The sequence below is a fragment of the Micrasema longulum genome, unplaced genomic scaffold, assembly GCF_059751315.1.
Source record: "Micrasema longulum isolate JH-2025_06_02 unplaced genomic scaffold, ASM5975131v1 h1tg000066l, whole genome shotgun sequence".
Classification (NCBI taxonomy): Eukaryota; Metazoa; Arthropoda; class Insecta; order Trichoptera; family Brachycentridae; genus Micrasema; species Micrasema longulum.
This window is the reverse complement of record NW_028277273.1, coordinates 199,433-223,419: the sequence shown is the minus strand read 5'-3', so window position 1 is coordinate 223,419 and position 23,987 is coordinate 199,433. Positions and strand designations below refer to the sequence as shown.

The following is a 23,987-nucleotide window of genomic DNA, read 5'->3' as shown; positions in this document are numbered from 1 at the left end:
TTAAGTCTTTTATTCATTTTCTTCAGCATTATGAACAAAGAGAGAGAGTTACTGACCACTGTCAGAAAAGCCTCATACTTTGGTCACATATTCCGCAATGAGAAGCATGTCCTTCAACTTATTATGGGAGGAAAGATATACGGCAGGCCATAATACTCCGATTACTTAACCCTTTGGGTTTCCAACCAATGAATTTGTGCAAAATGTACAGATAGTCGTATTTCAAGCATCTATAGATAAAACATAATATATTCTATGAATGATTCATATTTTTTTTTAGCTATTTCAGAATGCATGACTTTTTAAATGTTATTGAATACTTCAGAATTAATATAAGTTTGTCGCAAGAGGCAAAATTAGCAGTTCACAATGATGTCCTGGTCCCGACACTGATGTATGGGAGCAAAGTATGGAATTGGAAAAACAGGGATAAAAGCAGGATAAATGCTGTTGAAATACAATCTCTCAGGTGAATATGTGGTAAAACAACGTAAGATAGATGCACAAATGTTGAGATCTGTACATTATGTAAGGCTGAGATAAGCATTATTGACAAAATCAAGAAAGGAGCTCTGTGTTGGTTTGGACATGTAGAGCGAATGGACAGCATAAGAACGGCTAAAAATGTTTACAATGCGAATGTTGATGGATGTAGAATACGAGGAAGACCGAGAAAGACATAGCATGACCAAATCCAACAAATACTTAAAGATGGACATGTTTAAAGTCAGAATAATCACCGCGCGTGCATGAGAAGATGTATGAATGTAGAGGAAGCAGGGTCTATATGTAAAGATAGAGTGATGTGGCGTTCTATCCTCTCTGCCTTCCCTTACGGTGAAACGGTGTGATGGTTTGTTTGTCGTTTATTCAGAATAAATATTTATACTGCGAAATAATGTTTATATGTAAATATTTTATATAGGCGCAAAGGGCCCTCCCCGGTACCAAACGCATCAGAGAGGATGAAAGCATTTATTGCTGTTATTTTGGAAATGAGCGTAACCCGCAAACCTGCATTACCAACTCTACTGATTTTTCAGTTTCTACCAATTTTGGGAGCAATCTACCGAAATCGATGGTAATTCTACCGATTTTTAAATATATTGCTATATAAGCTCTCCTCACCACGGTTTGGTTTTAGAGAAGCGCAGTGAAACCATGGATAACCCCTCCCCTCGCAGACCACGAAAACAAAAAAATTAGGCCGGAAATGTGAAGCTGTTAAAAAAACACCCCCCCCTCTCATAGAAATGAAAAAATGTGAAACTATTCTAACTGATAACGAATCTACAGATTTATTTTTCAAAATCCACCGATTTTAGGTTAGCAGCGCTGCCGCAAACCAACATTATTGTCTTACTGGGCAAGTAATTCCTGAAATATACCATGGTTTGAAAAAATATTTGCAAAAAATCGTTTTCTGTCCATTTTACAGTATTTTCATACTGTCACCCAATTTTTTACTTTTTATTCTAATTATCTATTGCAATAGGCTCAATTACAACGGTGAATTATTACTGAACACATTTTAAGTTTTTAGCCATATTGTGTAAGTCTCGTTTGCAATATAAGACAGACTGAAAATAATAACTTACTTTTTATTAATTTTATTTAGTAAATATTATTAAATATTACATTTCTATAAAATTACATAATAGTGAGTAGAAATTTGAAATGCTGTAAGGGACAAGGTGTAAATTGTTCAGGAGAAAGAAAATTAAGCTTTTTTAATTATAAATTCATGTGTAAAGTTTATAAAGATCAAATTCTTGTTGCACAATTCTCTCCTAAATAATTTGCATTCACCAATGTTATTATTTATTTTTTAAGAACTAATTTTGTGATTAAATTTCAAAGGTAGACTATGATTCTCCCTTTTCTTAACAAATAGTTGACTCTCATCCATTGGTTCAATAATGATACCTGTTTTTACAACAACAGCTGGTCTAGTCAATTTTTTGTGGGCAGTTTCTGGTATAAATGTATTGCCTATTGGCGCCCTCAGTGTAGATTCAAAATCACTGACACTTGTAAAAGGGAATGGTAGTTCAGATACTTGATGAGCTTTAATCCTAAAGTCTTTAGACTCATTTATAATAACATTATCTTTTTTACTATCTTGACGCGGGAGAACTTTGGGTACATTAAAGGTAAATCTTTTACGTTTTTTTTGCTTTAATCCTTTACCAGCCCAAGAACCCCAACCAGGAAGAGACAAATCCTCTATTTGAGGTTTGTTTTTATTTATATCATTATCTTTGTCTAGTTGGAATTCAGCAACAATATCATCATCTTCAAATGCTTCTGCTATTGTCATTTTTTTCTCATTTTCTTCATCATCTAAATGGTCACCATCAATATCCATATCGGGTAAAGTGGTAAGTAAATGTCGTGGTTTTATTGCGACAAATTTATCAGGATCAATTTTGTTTTCACTATTGATATTATTATTTACATTATCCACTGCTGTATTAAAGTTTTCGGCACTAATGATTTGCTTTTTTAATACTTCTTGCTCTTGGGAGTCAATTTTATTAGTGCTTTCATTTAACTCTTCGTCAATTTGCGGCCTTATATTCTTTCTTTTGAATTCAAGGTTTGATGAACTATCGTCACCATATGCTTTTGATTCCTTGTTTTTACGTTTACTGCTAGAGACATCTGGTGTCAAACTATTGATCTTGTCAGTGACCTTAGTTTTTAACCTATATTCAAAGTCATCAAATATATCTTCTACAGTTAAAGTTGAACTTTGAACTTTTTTTTCTTTAGTAGGTGTTACAAGTGAAAAATTCTCAACGTTCCATTCGACTGTCGATTTAGCAGATACTTTTTTAGTTTTAAAGTTTTTTATCTTAGGCGTAGAACTTGTTTTTTCAATTTTATTTTCAATTTCTTTTTTGATATTATTATTATCTCGCTGCGCAATAATTTGGGTAATCTCTTGATCTTTGCTTGTTTCACCATTTATGACACGAGATACATTATTTCTATCCTCCCAGTACTTTTTGTAACCGCTTACAAAATCTGCAACTTCATTAGACTGATCATTTTTAACTTGGGAGAACCATGGATTGGAAGCATCTTCTGGCAAAATTGGCAATTTTTCGATTTCTTCATCACTTTCCGATTCATTGATTATTTGACTCTTCTGTGTTAATTCTCTACTTATAGCAAGTTGCTCAGCCAATTGTTGTCGCGTCTAAAAATAGATTAGATCTTAATAACATAATTAAAACTTTGTTGAAATCTAAATATGAATTAAAGTTAAACAAAAATAATACTTTATAACATGATTACAAAATGAATATTTGTGATGATTTATATATAATATATAAATACCTCTTTGTCATATTTTGCCCTGACCAATTTATTTTTGGCCCATTGTCCTGTACTTTTGTGTCTCAGAGTTACCCTTTCCTGTGCTCTGGTTTTCTCTAGCTGTTCCAATTTTCTAAGAGCTTGTTCTGGATCAGTCTTTTGTAAATTCTCAAAATCTTTTAACTGTTGCTTAATTTTCTCTTTCCTCATAATTCTGTAAATACAAATTAATAAATAGTAAACCAAATAATATAAATATGTACTTGTCCATCAAAGAGAAAGGCTAATTTTGATTCAAAGTAAATCAGGCTTTTCTACTATAAAATGACATTGTCTTTTGTATGCTGATGATGCCGTGCTTCTTGCTAGCAACAAAAAGGACCTGCAATTCATGGTAACAAAAGCCTATGATGTATGGAAGAAAAGTGATTTGATGGCAAGTGCTAATAAATCGAATGTGATAGTTTTTGAAAGAAATGAAAGTATGACTGAATGCGAGTTCACTGTGAATGGCGTTATACTGAAACAGGTAGAGGAATTTGTACATCTAAGAAGTATGTTTACTAGGGATGGAAAAAGATATTGAAAGGAGTTCGAGTGCCGCGAACAGGATGAATGGTACACTAAAATCAACTTTGGCAAATAAATGTTTGTTGGAGGAGGCGAAATTAGCAGTTCACAATAAGGTCCTGGTTCAAAGATCATGATCACTTTTAGTTTTTTTTTTTATTGCAATTGAAATTTGAGTTTAAAGTTTATTTTTACCACTTCCAAAAACTTTCCGAGTTATTAAAAAAAACTAGACATTACTGGCACGTAATTTTGAATTTGTAGAACCGTACAAGAGTGCACATTAAAATTAAAATAAAACTTGTAGCCTATAACCAAAACATTTTAATTTTTATTTTAATGATTTGATTTCAGATTTTCGGTAATAAAGATAAAAAAGTATGTGTGGCCTAGATTTTTTTTCTGGGGCTGATGGGATAGCAAATGACCTCTTCTTTCAGCCAATTTATTTTGGCAAACGATTACATAAATGTATTAGTATTAATATGCCGATAGATTCTACTCAACTAAATAAAATAGACGTTACTGGCCATTTACTGCTTTTCAAACTAGTAAAGTCGACCTAATGATCAATTAACTTCCAAATTCGAATACGAGTAGGTACATTCATTTAAGATGTTTTTAAAAATGGAATATAAGAAAAAATAAGTATTTTAATTAGTCTTGTATAATTATATAATTCAGAACAGCCTTTTATATTTAGTAATCTATAAGACTTTTTGAAGTCAAGTCTCATTTATTAGTGAAAATAATAAGGTTGTTGTTATTTTAGGAAGCTAATTCAAGTAACACTAGATGCATTTTTTTTCCTGATTTTAAATATGTATTTAACTCATTTTCGAAAAAAATGTTAGATGCGTCCTTCATTCTTATGACAGCAGGATAGGTAAGTGACAAATATAGTTGGTTTGAGAAGGGTGACAATAATATAGAGTATTTTGTCTAGTTCTACGTTTTGGTAAATTATAATGCTTCTTTCCATTCTAAACTTCTCTATCATTCTATCTTCCAACTAATTGTGGCCTAGGGATGGGCCTTCGTTCTACATAATTCGCTGCGTGGCACTGAAATATTAATATATTTAGTATGCATAAGCTGTTAGAAAAAAAACAATGTAGATTTTTCTTCTGGACATGTCCGGAGAAACGAGAAATAAAAATGTCCAGAGGAACACAGAGTAGTGATTTTCGATAATTTCAAAAGATTTTCATTTTGAATTTAAGTTATTAGAAAGGTAACTAATTTTGCGGTTTCTTAGAAATAAACGCATTCTAGATTAGAGTTCGACTATTATAGAAGGAATGTTCAGTCTCCACAACACAATAAGAAAATAAAAAAACTTCCTTGAAAAAAAAAGATAATTACCATTCCTCACTTCAATTTGACAGGAAAGAATGTAGATTACACCAGTATAGCCAACACTAAAATGCGCATTTGATGAAAGTGCTTAATTAATATGAAAACTGATGTTTTAGGAGATAACACTACTGTCCCGAGGAACATGTGTTACCCCTTACATATTATAACACAGTAGATTCATACAAAGGACATTACGTTTTATAAAAAATAAATTGTAAACAAACCTGTGAAACTTTTTACTTTTTATTTTGCTTTGTCTTCGAGCCTTTGCTTCTTTATAGGACTGTTTAGCACGAAGTCTAGCAGATTCCTTTCTATGCTCCATCATTTCACTCATCGTCATGGGAAACGTTTCCTCAGCAGGTTCTTCTTCAGTTGGTTTTAATTTATCGAGTTCATTTTCCAGTTCAGATTTCAATGTAAATTTAGATAAATAATCTTTAGTTACTGGTTGTTTGAAAATCGTGGTTTCTATAGGAAATTTTTGATGCTCCAAAGTTCTGTTTCTGGATACCACAGCATCCCATCTCCCTAACTTTTTTTTTACTTCGTCGAATCCTGTTGATCTCTTAATAACGGCTGCTTCGTGTTTTTCAAGTGGTTTTTTAAGGGTTTTAATGTTCTTTTGAGCAGTTTTTAACTTTTTACCAGTGTCCGCATGTTCGCCAGAACTCTGTAATATCTTAATAAGATCACCCACGGCAACACCACTCTTAAGATTATTATTAGATTTGGAAACATGGAACTCTGATTTCTTTCCAGAATATCCTTCCCTTGTAGGTTTTAAAATGTGCTGAGTTTTGTCCAAAGTATTTATTGCTTTTATTAAACGAGTGTGACTGACTAAGTCTTCATCTTCATGATCATCGATTTCAAAATCGTTTTCACTTTCAGACATTCTGTTTTTTTACTTATTAAGATAACAAGCCGAATTTTATTTTGTATAAGTTAATATTTCTTGTTCACATAAACTGAGGAAACTAAGAAAATAAACACTAAGCACGCGTTATCAGCCAAGCGAAAGTAAGGTTATTTTTCTTGACACTTGACATTAGGCTTGTGTCATTCGTGAACGATCGAATCTTTATGATTCGATCATTTTCAAATATTGAATGATCGAATCACTTGTACGAAAATATTGGATTCTCAAAACGATTGGATACTGAAAAAGATTGGATTCATAAAAAGATTGGATTCTCAAAACGATTGGATTCTTAAAAATAACGAATATTAAGATCGAATGAAACTTAAATCTACGGATCTACTACTGCGAGTGATAAGCGAGACAACGAATAAGAAAACATATTTATTGAAGCGAGACGAAAAGCACAGTATGGAGAATTCAATTTATATACGAACGGCTATCTGTAAAAAGGGTCCAATATTATAGAAATAATATGTTTAGAGCATATAGCAAATAAACTTTTTCGCTACTAAGATGACAAGTATTCCATGCACAAAATAACTAAGGCCAACTACAGAGGATGTGATGAACATTATAGGTTTGATTTCTTATCAGTATATCAGTAATTACTTACCGGGTACCTAATAAGATTTTTTCCGGTGTCGATTTATATTTTCATAAATAGACACATATTATTGTCATTCACCAAGCTATTTTTAACATAATTTATATAAGATGGTTAACAAACTTGGTAAAGTATTTCTTTGTGCGATTCCATGTGGAGAATAAATCAATCATCACTAAAGTACATCATATCTTAGTGTTGCGTTTACTAAACATAAACAATAATGTTATTACACTCGAACCGAATCCCTTTCTATAAAAAATAATTTATCAAATGAAAAGATGTCATTGAACTTTTAATAGTTCATAAAGTAAAAAAATTGACTTCATTTTTGAACGACTATAGTGTAAAAGTAATATGCAGATGTACTCTCGCTTATCATTTGAAATATTGTTTTATGACATCATCATCATCATTCCCTTTCCACACATAATAGTGCTTAGGGCATTGCATTGGTATACCAATCGCAACGTTCCTTGATCATTTCTGTTACATCAAGGTAAGATGATTAGTCTTAGGCTTCAGGTGCCAGTCCTGAGACTATGAAATATTCTAGTGTAAAAACGCCTTATTAAATAAACATTTCATGCCAACCATGTCAGAAATCAAACCCGAAACCTCTTGCATAGTTGGCAAACGCGCTGACCACTACAACACGAGGCCAACTAGGTATACTGTTTTATGACAACTGCGTTATAATTTACATTTTAGTGCTCCATTTTAGGTGTTTTCTAATACAAAATGAATAATTATGATGAATATATAATATATATAATCCCAAAGTATGCAAATAAAATTTTACAATTATTTTTTTTAAAAGCTAGGAAATTTAATTTCAATTTCAAAAACTGTGGTGAATTACAGAACAGTACACCAAGGCTTGAGAAAAATCACATTTGATTTTTGTGTTTACACCGGGAATCGAACCCGGAACCTTTCGGGTACGAGTCAAGCATCTTAACCACTAAACCACGGAGGCCGCCAATATGAATTTAGCATGGGTAACCTCAGGTTACACACAGTGACTCAGGGGGAATTTTTTCATTTAGTATGTCAAAGGTTAACACAATCAGATCTATTTAACATATTACAACAAAGATGAAAAACATTTTAGAAAAGGTAATATGGAAGTCTAAGCATCTACAGGGGATAAATAGTGAATGTTACATAGTGTGTAAAGTGGCCATTTAAACCAGCCAATGACAGGTCATACGCCTTGTAGATGCCTAGACTTATATATTACCTTCTCCAAAATGTTCTTTATCTCCGTTGTAATATGTTAATATTAACAGCTCCCTCGGAAATTGAATCCTGTCCTTGTCTACAAAAATTTGGACAAACTTAAAATATTGTTGATAAATCCACCTGATCCATGAAAAAGTATAATTTTTTTTTTTAAATAAGCCGTTGCCTAGTATGCAGGTGAAATAATTATATCATATGAATATCACCCCCATAAATAAAGGTTTCAGCTTTTCAACTTCACAAACATCAACAAATGAAAGAATTGAAGGAATGTAGATGTTTAAATATGGACAGAATGGTGAATGTTACACAGTGTGTAAAGTGGCCACTTAAACCATCCAATGACAGGTCATACGCCCTGTAGATGCCTAGACTTCTGTATTACCTTCTCTAAAATGTTCTTCATCTCTGTTGTAATATGTTAATATTAACAGCTCCCTAGGAAATTGAATCCAGTCCTTGTCTACAAAAAATTGGACAAGCTTAAATTATTGTTGAGATCTACTTAAGATTAAAATGGGTCCAGCCTTTTAGCATGATTCAATATTTCCATACACATCACAAAGTGATAAAACCAATTGATTCAATCATTTTTCAAACCAATCTTTTCAAATGAACGATTGACAGAAGCAACTCTATCGATCAATTTATGATTCAATCAAAAAATGATAGAATCATTTGATTCGATCATTTTTGGAACCAATCTTTTACTGATTCGATCTTTTCAAACGAACATGCCTACTTGACATAATAAAACCATAGACATATGGACAGCACCACAGACAAGAGTAATTTTTTTTTTTTATTCAAGCATCTTCTTCTCTTTTTTTGGCCTTTTCACCTCCCAACTGGGGTGTTCTAGCCAGTGTCGAGTTTCAGATTTAATTTATTTGAATATTTACACATGTGTTGTTATTATTATATTATACAAATTAGTGAGTTAGTATTTAATACTGCATATATTAGACAACTTATTTACAAGTCATTACCATTTATAATTACATAAAATTTGTATATACGTTTATTGGGTGGGGACTGGGGACAAAGGAGTTAGAATATAAAGAATGGGATGTTGATATCGGAGAGGTTAAATAGAAACTCAGGATAACATTATGGGGCATCTAAAAAAACATGTTTTAGATATTTCTCCTCAAGATGACATTCGCACATGGCAGAGTTCCAGACATGGATTCTGAACAGGTGAAAACAAGGTTTTTCTTGTTTCTCAAAAAAAGTTTTGTTTTGGCTTCTGCCTGTTTGAAAATCAATAGATTTTTTAGGCTTTTCCTTTTCAAGACTGCCTCCGCACATTGCTATCCCACCATGGGGCAGGAGGAGGTTTACTTCTATTATTTCCTTGCTTTATATGGACATGTCTGTCTGCTGCTTTGATGATGTATGATAATAACGCTTCATAGCATTTCATTACATTTTCTTTCATCGTGGGCAGCTCGTTCACTTTGAGTTCAATGTCATCAGAGAAGTCCTTCCACTTAACTCTTTCCGTAATGTATCTCAGTCTTCGCCTTCCCCCAGGGAATAGGCCACTTTGGCAATGTCTATAGCTGAACATGATGTCGACCAATATGGGATAGTGGTCACTACCAAGAGTGTCTTCTTTGATTGACCAATGCAGTAATGTTATTCCAGCACTGGAGATTGATAAATCTACAGCACCGGGTCGATGGTTTGGGAGTTGGAGACGAGTTGGGAAACCATCATTAAGAACCTCATCTAAAAGATCAATAATGTCTCTTCCCATTCTGTCGCATGTCGGAGCGCCCCACAGGGGATGAGCATTAAAATCTCCAAGAACAAGGAACGGAGGAGTTAATTTTAGAAACATAGAGAGGAACATTGACTTTAAAGGTTTATTGGATGAGGAAATATAGATGGATAGGATAGGATACCTTTGCAGCTGTCACTTCAAAAGGGCAACCTGCAGGTTTAATGTTGACAGGGGTAAAGGAAAGGGAGTTTTTGATAAGGGCCGAACCACCCCTCCCATCATCGTGATCATCACGGAAACAATAGATCCCAGTATCATCTATCTCTCCAAAATGACATCGAGAGACAGATTCTTCTTGCAGGGTATGAAGATCTTTTTATTTAAGTGGCTATGGGCGTTCCACTGTAGAATCCTCATCAGAGGAGTGATTTTGAATATTTAAAATTGAGTTAATATGTTGAAGTTGGTATGCAACATTGCTCTAAGATTGTAAATTGCAAAATGATTCGCAACATTTGAGGCACATATTTTTTAAAGTCTAGGGGTTCTATTAAGGACAATTTTATTTCCTTATATTGAAACACATAGTAATGATTTAATTTAGTGCGTACATTATAGGGGTCGGTGGTTATATAATAGGAAATGCCTTGAGATGTACATAAATAAGTTTATTTTTTGTCAAAATAAATTGTTCCCGAATAAAAAAAAAATTGCATAAATTCAGAGCTATAAAAAACAATATATACAAATTGTAAAAAATTTTCAAAAATAAAGAAGAGTGCGTTAATTTCCATGTTTCATTATTTCAACAAATAATAAAATATAGAAACAAACACCTTCATCATAAAATATATCAAACAGTTTTACGAAATTGTCGCCAACACAAACAAAAATTTGTCACGATTGTGATGAGTGTTCTTTATATATTTAAGATAATTTAGAACCAATTAAGTAATGTAGGGGAATTTTGTCCCAATTTTCTCATAGATTTGTAAACAAATACAATTAAAATAATCAACATTGTCAAAGTTTATTTTCTACAGCAATATAATATTCTGTATACAAATATTCCACTCGTCGATAGCGGTCCAAGTTTTTCACCATAAAAGTACATTTACCTACTAAGTGTTTTGTATTTTTTTAACAAGCTTGCAGACGAATCACCGAAACAACGAATTATAGTACAAGTGTATCGTTTTGCATAGAAATAATAGCGTAATATTTATTCACTGGAATGAGTTCAGTTAGCATCTCCATTAGTTGCCGCCAGTGCGTCGTCTTCCTCACTATAGTCGAGGGACAGTACGGATGCTCGCCGCTGCTTCTTACTCCGAGTTCCACACTCTCCCCAGTCACTCTCCACCCCGCGCTTCTTATCTACTCCGCTATCGCACTTAGTTCTGGCTTTGTTTTCATCTACCCCGTTAACATTCCAACTTTTATCCTTTTCACTAGTCCGCCCGTTGGCAGTGCTGTCCCGACTGTCATCTTCGTCCTCGCAGATCCTCTCCCTCTCTGACACCTTTAGGATGAGGCCAGGGTCGGAATCGTAGTCTCCATTAGTGAGGGTAGTCCTCCCAGCCGAGGTGCGGAGGCTTCCTACCTCCGTCTCCAGAACCTCGGCTCTCTGCCGCGCCGCTCGTAACTCCTGTTGCAGGTATAAGATGGTGCTTTGCATTCCCTCTACATCTTCGTCCAATTCTTGGAGAAACTCGTCCAACTCTGCGAAAAGATATACAAACATACATATTGTATTTGTAAAAATTGTTGTAAACCGCTTTTATTGAATATAGTTTTTTGAAAATAAATAATTACTTTTAAAAACACTTATTTAATTAATAAATACCGCATTAAATTTGTTTACGGAAACATATATACATTATTAAAATATTACAACAGAGATGAAGAACATTTAAGAGAAGGTAATATAGAAGTCTAGGCATCTACAGGGCTTATGACCTGTCAATGTCAACCTTAAATGTTCTTCATTTCTGTTGTAATATGTTAATATAAACAGCTCCCCAGGGAGTTGAATCCAGTCCTTGTCTACAAAAATTTGGACAAACTCAAAATATTGTTGATACATACATTATCTTTTAATCAGCCATAGAAATATTTAGTAAATAATAAAAGCAAATGAACATCAACAAATGAAGTGTTTGTTTGGTGAACATACCGGATTGAGATTTCTTCGCTTCTTCACTGAAAGCCTTCTGCAATGCTAAATCTCCCTCAAGTTTGGCTATTCTCCCACTCGTTGTCATTTTTCCTAGCTCTTCGTTTTCTTGGTGTAATAATCTGCATTTTGCCATAAGTTTCTTTCCGGTATTAGAATCAGGTGTAAACTTCCAAGCGGAAAATTCATTTTGAGTTTCTTCTAAATGGTTTCTCGTGCCCGTCAATTCCTGTTTCATCCGCATTACCAGAACATTAACGGCGGGATCCAGTAAGCAGCTTCTCGCACTTCCAACAATACCGATAGCACCCACTTGTGCCGACTTTAATTCACCAATTTGAGCCTGAAAATAAATGCAAGAGTGTTACATATGACATAATTCATTGTTCATGTTATATTAAGCATTAAAAAATATCTACAAATTACAATGATGAAAATCAAATGATTTCTTTTGATTTCAAATGGACACGATTGCTAACAACAAAGAGGAACTGCAATTCTTGGTAACAAAGGTCTACGATGTATGCAAGGGAAGCGATTTGCTGATAAATGTAGATAAATCGAATGTGATGGTTTTTGAAAGAAATTAAAGTATGACTAAATGTGAAATCACTGTGAATGGAGTTATACTAAAACAAGTAGAGTAATTTGTGTACCTGGGAAGTATGTTTACTAGGGATGGAATGACTGAAAGATATTGAAAGGAGGGCGAGTGCTGGAAACAGAGTGAATGAAGCACTTAAATCAACGTTGGCAAATAAATGTTTGTCGCAAGAGGCAAAATTAGCAGTTCACAACGGAGTCCTGGTCCCGACCCTGATGTATGGGAGCGAAGTATAGACTTGGAAAAACAGGGATGAAAGTAGGCTGAATGCTGTCGAAATGTGATCTCTCAGGCGAATATGAGGTAAAAGAATGTACGATAGATGCACAAATGTTGAGATCCGTACCTTATGTAAGGGCGAGACAAGCATTATCGACAAAATCAAGAAAAGAGCTCTGCGCTGGTTTGGACATGTAAAACGAATGGACAGCGAAAGAACGGCAAAAATATTTACAATGCGAATGTTGATGGATGCAGAATACGAGGAAGACCGAGAAAGACATGGCATGACCAAATCCAACAAATACTTGAAGATGGACATGTTTAAAGTCAGAATAATCAGCGCGCGTGCATGAGAAGATGTATGAATATAGAAGAAGCGAGATCTGTATGCAAAGATAGAGTGATGTGGCGTTCTATCCTCTCTGCCTACCCTTACGGAGAAACGGCGTGATGGTTTGTTGTTGTTGTTGTTGTCAAATGAACATTATTACAAAATGAATTTTTTTATTACATCTTATTTTAAAGTTTATATTTTTAAAATTAGTTTGAAAAAAAAAGAAGTTTTATCAAAGTTACTACTTAAATATTTTATTCCAATGTGGAAGTTCAGCCCTACAGTAAATTAGATATAAAAAATGTATTCTTAGGCACGGTAAAAATTAGAGCATTAAATTGTACGGCAAAATTTCCTGAAAATGTATGAAAAAAATAAAAAATTATATTAATAAAAACAAACTACTTTGCATGACGTCACTAGTTCTATTGAATCAACCAATGATAAGAGATATATCATAGATTTCCAGTTTACGGTAGGTCAACTGACCACCAATCAGCAGAACTCCTCGAGAAGAAGGCGAAGAGAACTTGAGACGAGTGAAGTAATTTAAAAAATATAAAACTTGAAAAATCATAGAGCTGATAATACAACACATAAAAATCAAAAGAAAATTAAAAAACCACAAAACTTCGTCATTGAAGAATGTGAATATTATAATTTTGGGAGTGTACTACTGAAACTTGATGGGTATCATAACAGTAATATTGAAAATCATGATCGGGGTGTAAAAATTATATTCGATTGCAGCATGAAACTAGGCATATAGATGAATTGGTAGAAAAAGCAATCGTACTAGACAAGGTCTATACTATTAGTAGTCCAGTAAAGATGTTATGGAACTGTTCATTTTTATATGTAGCCGGGTGCAGATGCAGTTATAATAAAACTCTTTATTTGACTATAATTTACTAAATTAATTCCGATTCAATTGGTAGAATAATATTGTTCAGTCGCTTTGAATATACAATGAGGATACTTACTACGTAGTCTTGTACTTCCTGTTCCTTGGCAGCTAGTCGTCGAACAAGTACTCTTTCTCTGTGTTGTGACTCGGAACATTGCAGTTTTCTTCTCTCTTCCAGTTCTCTTAATTTCTCCAAGGAACCTTCAAAAACAAATCCAATCAGTTGTTTCATCAGGGTGTATTTTAACATAATGCAAAAACATCATGTCTAATACATAATCATTGTATAATAAAAAAAGCACAAACATATAAATAAATCACAATTTATTTAACATTTAATTGATTTACAGATTCAATTAGTGACAGTAATAAACACAAAAAAAAAATTGTTAAAAATCCAATAGTAACTTATGTGCATGAACTATTTTACTTTTTAACTTTAAATAAGTACTTAAATCGGTAACACTAATCTCTGGAAACAATTTTTTGGGGTCTGTTACAAATCACAAAATTCACATTATTTGTGAAAGTATCAATACACTTAGGTATTGATACTTATCATAAAGCGTAACAAAATATTTTTCCCATTTTAGCAAATTTTTTAGTGAATATCAATACCCAAAATTAAAAAAAAAACATACATTAATTAATTTTAAAACAAATTAATAAATGTGGAGCACTCAGTCAAAATGAAATGCATAATATTATTTTTTTTATGTACAAAATTTTTACCAGTGACCGGGTTTCGCCGTGACCGACATCTTTAGACTGGTGGGAGACTAAATAAATTTCTATATTATATACAAGTGTTATGGTTTTCATAAAATTTAGATAAATATAATTCAAATACATTTTTATTATGAAACTTGATAAAATTATATCTTTTACATCAGTTTTTATTATATACATTCAAACAATTGTTATTACTTTATACTTAAATGATTTTAATTTAAACTCTTCTATTCCCATAATTATATGAAATCATGACCCCTGCTTGCACTTGTGTATAACACAGAAATTCGTTTAGTCTTTTACCAGTCTGACGATGTTAGTCATGACGAAAACCGGTCACTGGTAAAAAATTATAAATAAAAGTGGAATAAAACAACATTTGTAGTTTTACTATTATAATTAAAATGCAGTTCCACCAAGAAATGCCAGTAGAAAAACTAAATCTATAATATTAATTAGTTTTTTCCATAATAAATCCATCTACATACTTAAATTTATCATAAATTTGTTTTATTTTAATCTACAAATTTGCACAAGTGGATAAATTAAAAATAAATTCTAAGATACTTAAATGAAAATTGAATGTATCTATAACAAAAAAAACTTCTTTTCACACAGTAACGTGTAAAAAAAAAATGTGTAAAATAAGTATACTAAAAAAAGAAAAGTGCTGGATAGGTTTCCTTATATAAAAATCAATTTGGGATTCCAAAAACACTAAATCGTTCACTATTTATTGTACATGATTTTTTTCTTAAACATAAAGTGACATTATATTATACGCCAAGTAAGTAAAAGAGCGATGTAGGGTATTCCAACAATGAAAAGTATAATTATATTATTATTATCAATTGTTAAATTAATATTCCATTTTAATGAGGTTTAAAAAAAAAGGAATAACACGCTGAGCCTCTATTTAGAGGCTTGTCAGCAGGTGGGATAGAGGGGAAATGGAAGGAGGTAATGAAAAATACACAACACCCAATGAGGAACTTAAGCCCTAAGGGAAATTGGGTACAAAAAATGTTATCTTGCGCGTGGTAAAAATTAGAGCATTAAATTGTATGGCAAAATTTATTGAAAACGAACGAAAAAAAATTAAAAATAAAAACACACTACTTTGAATGACGTCACTGGTTCATGTGAACCATCCAATAATACGAGAGCTTTGAAGGATATCCGGTTTGGTCACCGTAAACGAACCAATTGGAAGAATTGCGGAGTTATTTCGGAAATACAAAACTTTTAAAAATCATAGCGCTAATAATACGATATTTAAAAATTTGGTTTAGTTTAATATTTTATTTAAAAATAAAAAAATTTAAAAAAGACACTGAACTTCCTCATTGAGAAAAAATCTTTCTTGGATTTTTTTCTTGCAACTGGCAGGAATCGAACTCGCAACACCAGTTTCACAGTTGGCTGTCTAACTAACTGCGTCACGGCACCTTTTCGAGTATATCTATGTATACACCTAACAAAAATACTCTTTTAGACATATTATGATGCAGCAGAAAAAAATCGCATAATAATTCACTTTTTTTCCGAATAGCAATAGGTCAAAATAGGAATAAAACAGAAATATGCATACATTATATGTACACTTAACACAGATATAGACAAAAAGTTAGTTTAGTAACATATAAAATGTGCATCATACATAAAATATAATAAAAACTCTTCAAAAATATATATTATTTTATAAAAACAAGTAGAAATAAAAAATCTATCCAATAAATGTTATTATTATCAAATACATTATGTTCATTAAAATATTACCTTATTAATTTTGAACATTGAATCATATGAAGAAACATGCGTAGTCATGAAATCAACATTTCAAGAAAAACCATTTTTTAGTTTCAAAACCGTTTTAAACAGTACTGATAAATGAAGTGCTTATCTTTTTTTTTCATATTTGTAATTAATCAACATTTTTGAATGACTCCAAATAATTAGTCACTATAATAATAAGCAAACAAAAGTATTATGCAGATAAATATAAAAATATACCTCATTGTAGGCATTGTAGGTAAGAAACATACTGGTATGCTTTATACGCGGAAGAAACCTTCAAAGTCAATGTAATTTTCAACAGAGTCACATTCCAAAAAAAATATTTTGTGTTCAGAGTTAGTTTTCATCAAGTGTCTGGACAATACGAACGATATGATAGCAGAATTGGATATGGTTAAGTTTCTCTTTTGCTTTCCAGCGGAGTCACAGAAAATGTGTAACTCACAAACAGAAGCTGGTTTGAAATTAGTTAAAAAATAAAACAGAAATGTGAAAACTTCATTAGGACTCCTTTTTACATTAGTTTCAGGGTATGTGTAAAATACAGAATTTCTATTGGGTAATACTTGAATATTAAAAGAATACATCAAATGTTTACTTTTCCACTTTGATTTTTAATTGAAATTCATCACATATCGCATGTGTCAAATCTTCCGAGAGGTAAATTCGCTTGGAATATTTAAGGCTGTAATGGCTGTTACAGCCTTTAAAACATCGAATATGTTCTTTTAGTTTCCGGCGGAGACTAGATTTGGACCCTCTTTTGTCATTGGGGGCGTAGCTTAAAGATTTTTTGATATGGTCTTTTTTCCCTTCCCAATACCATGTATAGACATAAAAGCTTTAGCACAAACAGTAATGTACTTGTACTGTTTTGTCTCCGAGTCAGGGTCAGGATTAAAGACAACTTTAACTTTGTAGTTGTATAAAACATAATTTCTAGTGGTAGAATCACTTGAACGAGGTCTTCTTTGTTTCACACGCATAGCAGTTATCAAAATATTTCAATATATCTATTATTTGCCTTTCGTTCACATTATCAAAGCATTTAAACCTTGTACACATGGAGTTTTCTCCGGTCTCATGGCATTATAAATTGATTATATTAAAAACAGTTGATAATCTACCAGTTTTTCGTTTCTTCTTGGTTGACTGCAAAATTATCACACCATTGTCGTTGTTATCACTGTCACTTATTTTTCAACACTGATATTATAAATAATTATTGAGACCAAAAATCGCACCTTTCCACAAAAACCTGTGATACGAAGTAATTTACATAGCAAGTAATATGCATTTTTCAACGCGCATTCTTGAGATCCGCCTGACCAGCGACTGACTACGCACGTTTCTTAAAATTACGCGCGAACTTTGAATGTTTATTCTCCGTATCATACTGACTACTCGCGTTTCTTCAGCTTGGCCCAAAATATTAAATACGTTTTGCAAATAATTGGGTGGATATTACGGCATTTTGATAGGACGCACAGGTACACACTGTTAATACCTAAAACTTGGCATATTTAACTCAAATTTGTAAAAATCATGACTCCGCATGTTTCTTGCGCCTACCCTTCATATGAAACATTTTACTTTGTTAGAATAAAATAAAAGCAAAAAGTAAAATGAAAAGTAATAAAAATTTAATAAGGTATCCAAAATAAAACACTTTTATTGGATTGAATTCTACTTTTATTGGATTGAATTCTAATTTAATTTTTAAATATATATATATATGTGTGTGACGTGTTTTGTCTTGTTAGGAAATTATCAAAGAGTTTGATAATGTCCTAACAAGATGAAACACATCATATATATAATTTTTAAAAAAAGGTAGAATTAAATCCAATAAAAGTGTTTTATTTTGGATACCTCACCAAATTTTAATATGGAATTCTACCAATTATCTGCATACACAATAAATAATTGAAAAGTAATGATTGAAATGTATGAGAATTAGTGAAGGAAATGAAAAAGTACTATATTATTAGTTAATTTAAGCAAAGAGAGGAAATTGAGGAGATGTAGTCTTAAATTCACTATCCACGTAATCATAGTTTGCAAGTCTTAAAATTTGATTTGCGGATATAAATAATAAATAAATCAAAATATTAAAAGATAAAATACAAAAAATAATATTGTGTTCAGTTATTCTTAGATAAGTATGTATATGTACTGTAATTCTTTTTTTTTTAAATGTTGCTTGCTGTGACTTATTATCTTTCTTATACAATTAAGAGACAAACACATACTTAAATTTGATAATTAATGTTTGGCATACCAAACTGAAATATTATTCAAAAAAGTATTTTTTCTCTTATGCATAATTTGTTCTATGAGAATGTGTAGTGTAAACTTTATTTTAGCCACCATGGAATTAACATTAAACCTAACTAGATTATAAACTTGTTAATATTTGAAGTAAAAAAGAACACTGGAAACATAACAATAAGAATTTATCCTAGAACTCACTGAAGGTCAAGTTGTATTACGTTGAAGTAAAAATAATTTTGAACAATGCAGAATATGTTACATTAAAAAAAATATAAAATAATTTATAATCGATTCATCAATCTTAATATTACAATCGAGAGAGAGAACATTTTTGAGAAGATAGTTTTGATAAACAATTCAAACTTGGACATACTAAAAATATTATTAATTGTTTACATTCTCTATGATTTACTATTTTTCATATAATACGAATCTAATTCAGGGAACATTCGTTTTTGTTCAATCATGTTAATATCTTCAGCAGATAAACTGAAGTCCAGTAACAATGCAGGTAATGTTGTTAGAAATGGCGAGTATTACGATATAGAGATGTTTCTAGAATTATAATTTGCAGTAAAATAATTGTTTACATAATCAACCTATTTTTAAGCAACCGGTTTGTAGACCCGTGGCTAGTGTTGCGGACAGCTCTACCACAACCTGATTCCCATTTTCTAATAGTGAGTTATTTACAACTCATTGAAAATGATACAAAAAACTGAAATATTTGGGTAAATCAAAATGCTATTTCTTAATAAAAAATATTTAAAAAAATAATTCATGTCGAATTTTTTTTTTCTACGAGGCAGAATTTATAATGTGTCTAAACACTATATTTTATTTAGAAAAATCGATTTATGCCTTTTCTAAAACAATTGAAATGGAAATATTGCATTTCACTATATGAACCCACATTTACTATCATCTTATTCAACAATCCACCTCCCACGAGCTAACGAAATTAGATATCCTAATTTAAAAGGATGTACCAAATGTGATTGTTTTATACCTTTATACGGGTGTCACCAATATAATATTATATTTAACGGTTTACCTACATTTCAAAATATTAATAAATGATATGAAAAATTACAGCGCTATTAATTTAAGCAAATACTTAATACATGTTATTCTTTCACCAATTTTATAATATAAACTAAATAAACCTAACCAATATTTGACATAATTTTATTACAAACAATTGTTAATGAATAATTACAAAAAAATATAGTGGAAATTATGAATAAGGAATATGTATTATAAGCAGAATCATAATTCATATTGATAATTAATATGTTACATAATATTTCGACGAAAAGTCTAAGAACTTACTTTTTTTTAAAAGGAAAAAGAGAAATAATTGAGTTCTTATTATTTACTCAAATATTTAAATTTTTTAGAGCATTTCCTAAAAGTCGTAAATAACTTGTGCTGGAAAAACAGAAATTGAGTTGTGGCAGAGTGGGATTTAAATCTCGGACCTTTGGCCCGTGAGTCCACAATACTACGAGACCACAACCCGGTTCAAACTTATACTTATTATGTAAGTGTACGTACAAAAGGTTATTTGAAATCACATACAAATTAAAAATATATTACTTATTTGCCAGATTTAGCCCCCTCGGATTATTTTGTTTTTTCAAGCTAAAAAAAATGGCTCAGCGGTAAAAGATTTGCCAACAATCAAGATCTGGAGTCTGCAGTTAACAGCCATTTTGAGGAGTTCGACGGTTCTCATTATAAAAAGGGTATCGAAGGGAAGGAACATTGCTGGGAAAAGTGTATCGAGCTAAAAGGAGACTATGTTGAGAAATAAATATATGTTTTTCAAAACTTTTTGTTTTCTTTGTTGTTTTGCATGTGTGCGCTTTGAAAAATAAGATTTTTATTTGTTGCAAACCAAACATGTTATGTCTTTGTAAGGGTAAAGTACATTGTATTTCTTTTGAAGCGTCTGTTACAGTAATTGAATATGTTATGTTTTTAAGTTAACATATAATAATTCAATGTTAAGTTAAAATTTAAAAAAATACTGTGCACTTACAAACAACAAAAGACACCATAACTCGCTCATTGTATATCTTGCGGTGTCATATTATAGACACACCTTTCTTGTATTTATTTTAAGTTTCACAGATATAAATATTAGAGGAATACAACCCAAAATATTAAGAATAAATACGTATTTTGCATTCAACCAGCTGTTTTATAAAATATTGTATAAACCAAATGATCTAAAAGATGTGTTCCATCTAAAGTGTTTTTTTTATTTTGTCTTCTTGGTCTCAGATACAATAAAAGCCTCTTCACCATTAATGATAAATGTTAGGACAATTTCAATATCGATTTGAAAGTTTCCTGTTAAAAATGGTGTATTCACTTTTAAATTTACAAATTAGCAAACCTTTTTACTATGTTTCATGGCTTGATAATGATTGACCATAATTGACATCCTTATATTTCTAAATGAAACATCATTAATGACAAAGAAGCTTAAATTCCACCATAGTATAAACTTATTCGATCGGTAGTGATAATTAAAAATCAACAATAAGATAAATAAAAAAACAGGAAAAATTAATACTTATTAAAAACATTTCTGATAAACTATTACTAATGGTTAAACTACGAGATGTAAAAACTTTTATGGTAAGTTTTGAATCTCCCGGGGATTTTATTTTTGAGTGATATTAGCGCCAACGTGATTTAAGGAATGGAAAATATATATGTAAATGTCCAAACTTTGTTACCTCACCGTTGTTTGAAGTGTCACACCTGAACGTGGTTTATATAATCTCTGACATAGATGTATTATTTGATTCTGCTTAATACTTCATTAGTTTATGGATTATAATAAATTATTGACTAATATTATTAAGTGTGTTATTCCAATAAGTGTCTTTTACTATATTTTAGCCTTTAATAAACATCAAAATCAAGACAAAATACCACCATTCAAAACATGATATCCCATATATCAAATCAGTTGGAATAACAACCATATTTAGTACTGGGTTCAGATTTGGGTACTATTTAGACGTATCTCCATTCCTAATTTTAATTTGTCATTATTTATTCTGTTATTAATTTCAATATCAATAAATTATTGGAATATTCTTTGGGGAAATAAAATTTGGGTTGAATTTCTTTAGCTTTGCAAAGTTCCACAAATTTAGTACTGTCTCGCTGAGATCACTTTCATTTTTCATGATAGCTCCCCAGCTGTCATTTTTTTCACTACTCCTATCTGAGCTAACACAGATAAATAGGAAGCGGTCCAAATCCACTCAGATCGGATGTCACCATCCAAATGCAATAGGATTAGCGGTTGCCACAATACGAGTAGCATCCTAGCAGGTTGAGCGCACTCAAATCATGTCGATGCAGCTTTACAATATATTATTTTACTCCCAAATGTTGATTATAATAAATTAATCAATTTGTTCAAATTTTTATAAACATTTTTGTGAAGAGGGTATTTATAATATATAAAATAAAACAATATTTATAACAAAACCAAAAGTAGCCTCTAGGCCGGGCTGCAGTCGCGACAGTAGTAAAGGTAGCATCCTAGCAGGTTGAGCGCACTCGAATCATGTCGATGCAGCTTTACAATATATTATTTTACTCCCAAATGTTGATTATAATAAATTGATCAATTCGTTCAAATTTTTATAAACATTTTTGTGAAGAGGGTATTTATAATATATATAATAAAACAATATTTATAACAAAACCAAAAGTAGCCTCAAGGCCGGGCTGCAGTCAAAACAGTAGTAATATATCCTATTCAGGAGGATAACGGAGCGTACCTGGCAACACTCGGTGGTAAGCCGGATAGGAATATAGTGACTTGGCTCGTAACAACAACACGGTTGTAATCTATGAGACATACAAACTAAATGTATCTAGTACAAAATAATATACCATTGGATAAAATCGGCTGTAGTAATGTGCCTCACTATACGACTTGATGCCGGTGTCAGGATGCACTGCCACTTGTGTTACCGTGAGAAGAACGATTTAGGCAATTCACTGTTTCAAATGATTTCTTATACATTCACCAGTATATTTTATTAAACCGATGCCATATATTTGACCAAATACATTGGTAATTTTTAGCAATACACTTAAGCACTGGCTAATGGACAAATTGCCATTATTTTTCACATCACAATAACCGGTTCACATTTTTCACAAGAAAACTTTTTACGGTGGTTTTAATATCACTGGTAACACCAAATTCAAATTAGAAATAGCGAAAATTCTTCTTACGCATGAATTAGTCAATGTGAGACTACTGGCTTCGCTCTCGACCATAATGGATGCGAAGAGCTCATTTGAAACACTGACATTATTCGGAATGGAAACAGACACATTTGTTTTATAAAGGAGATAACCAAAAGTATGAGGCAGGATCGATCGCGGCAACAACTCAAGTCGATAGAATTTGGCAAAACTATAACTGAACAGAAAAATCGTAAACAACATTGCACAATTTACACAGCCGAACTCCAACCTCTCCAGCTTGGCGCTTCAATACACGGATAAAAATCCACAAAGTTGTAGAGTTTTAGTACCTTCGATGGATTTGTTGTGCGCTTCGAGGTGGTCTATGTACAGTTCTTGCGAGCGCCAGGCGGTGCGGAGGGATTCGGTGCCGGCAGCGTCTATCTGAGCAGCTGTGAACACCACTCTACTGGGAGCATTACCGCTAATAGGAGGCGCTCCACTTCCGCAATCCTCTGACATTCTTATTTCGAAAGAGGATTGGGAGAAGCTGGGTGAAGTCAAATTTCTGATATGAAGACCACTGGAAAATAAACGCACGTGAGAATATATACACAACAAACATTTGATAGTTACGGTTGCGAGACCTCGTGCAAACAGACTGGAGAGACATATATGTCATTTACTGCAGAACCAAATAATGTTAAAAATTTCAATTGAGGTCAGATTTCATCAAGCTTCGAAGGTGGTAAGGATAGACAGATCTGAGATTATGTCAACCCTATAAAAAATACACTCCTCATGTAAATACCAATCGAAAAACGGTATTATTTATGCAACAATTGTTAAAAACTCACCTCCGCTAGACGATTAACGGCTAATAACTAAATAACATTTCATTTGTACTAAATTTACGAACGCGACGGCCATTTGCTATTTTCAACACGGAGATGAA

At 32.0% G+C, this 23,987-nt stretch overlaps 2 protein-coding genes across 3 annotated transcripts; both read right to left on the bottom strand.

The window, feature by feature from the left end:
* Positions 1–1,693: 1,693 nt before the first annotated feature.
* On the bottom strand, positions 1,694–6,524 carry LOC148285070 (U3 small nucleolar RNA-associated protein 14 homolog A-like). The gene is made up of 3 exons (XM_088230700.1): positions 5,478–6,524; positions 3,346–3,538; positions 1,694–3,205 (listed from the first exon to the last, which is right to left on the bottom strand). Exons 1-3 carry the CDS (start codon positions 6,149–6,151, stop codon positions 1,829–1,831), a joined length of 2,244 nt encoding a protein of 747 aa, XP_088086826.1. The 5' UTR covers positions 6,152–6,524; the 3' UTR covers positions 1,694–1,828.
* Positions 6,525–10,407: 3,883 nt separating this feature from the next.
* Positions 10,408–23,978, bottom strand: fl(2)d (Pre-mRNA-splicing regulator female-lethal(2)D). 2 transcript variants are annotated; one of them, XM_088230645.1, is made up of 5 exons: positions 23,890–23,978; positions 22,730–23,615; positions 14,076–14,200; positions 11,933–12,275; positions 10,408–11,478 (listed from the first exon to the last, which is right to left on the bottom strand). In XM_088230645.1, the coding sequence occupies exons 4-5, from the start codon at positions 12,174–12,176 to the stop codon at positions 10,997–10,999; spliced, it is 726 nt and encodes a 241-aa protein (XP_088086771.1). In that variant the 5' UTR covers positions 12,177–12,275; positions 14,076–14,200; positions 22,730–23,615; positions 23,890–23,978; the 3' UTR covers positions 10,408–10,996. The 2 variants fall into 2 exon arrangements, with proteins under 2 accessions (XP_088086771.1, XP_088086761.1); XM_088230635.1 differs by having other exon boundaries at positions 23,383–23,615.
* Between the last annotated feature and the right edge of the window lie 9 nt (positions 23,979–23,987).

Excerpts from the sequence above, each read along its gene's own strand:
- LOC148285070 (XM_088230700.1), bottom strand. The coding sequence starts at position 6,151 with ATGTCTGAAAGTGAAAACGATTTTGAAATCGATGATCATGAAGATGAA. Across the intron at positions 3,539-5,477 it reads AAAAGTAAAAAGTTTCACAG|AATTATGAGGAAAGAGAAAA; the intron begins GTTTGTTTACAA and ends TTGTATTTACAG. Across the intron at positions 3,206-3,345 it reads GGGCAAAATATGACAAAGAG|ACGCGACAACAATTGGCTGA; the intron begins GTATTTATATAT and ends ATCTATTTTTAG.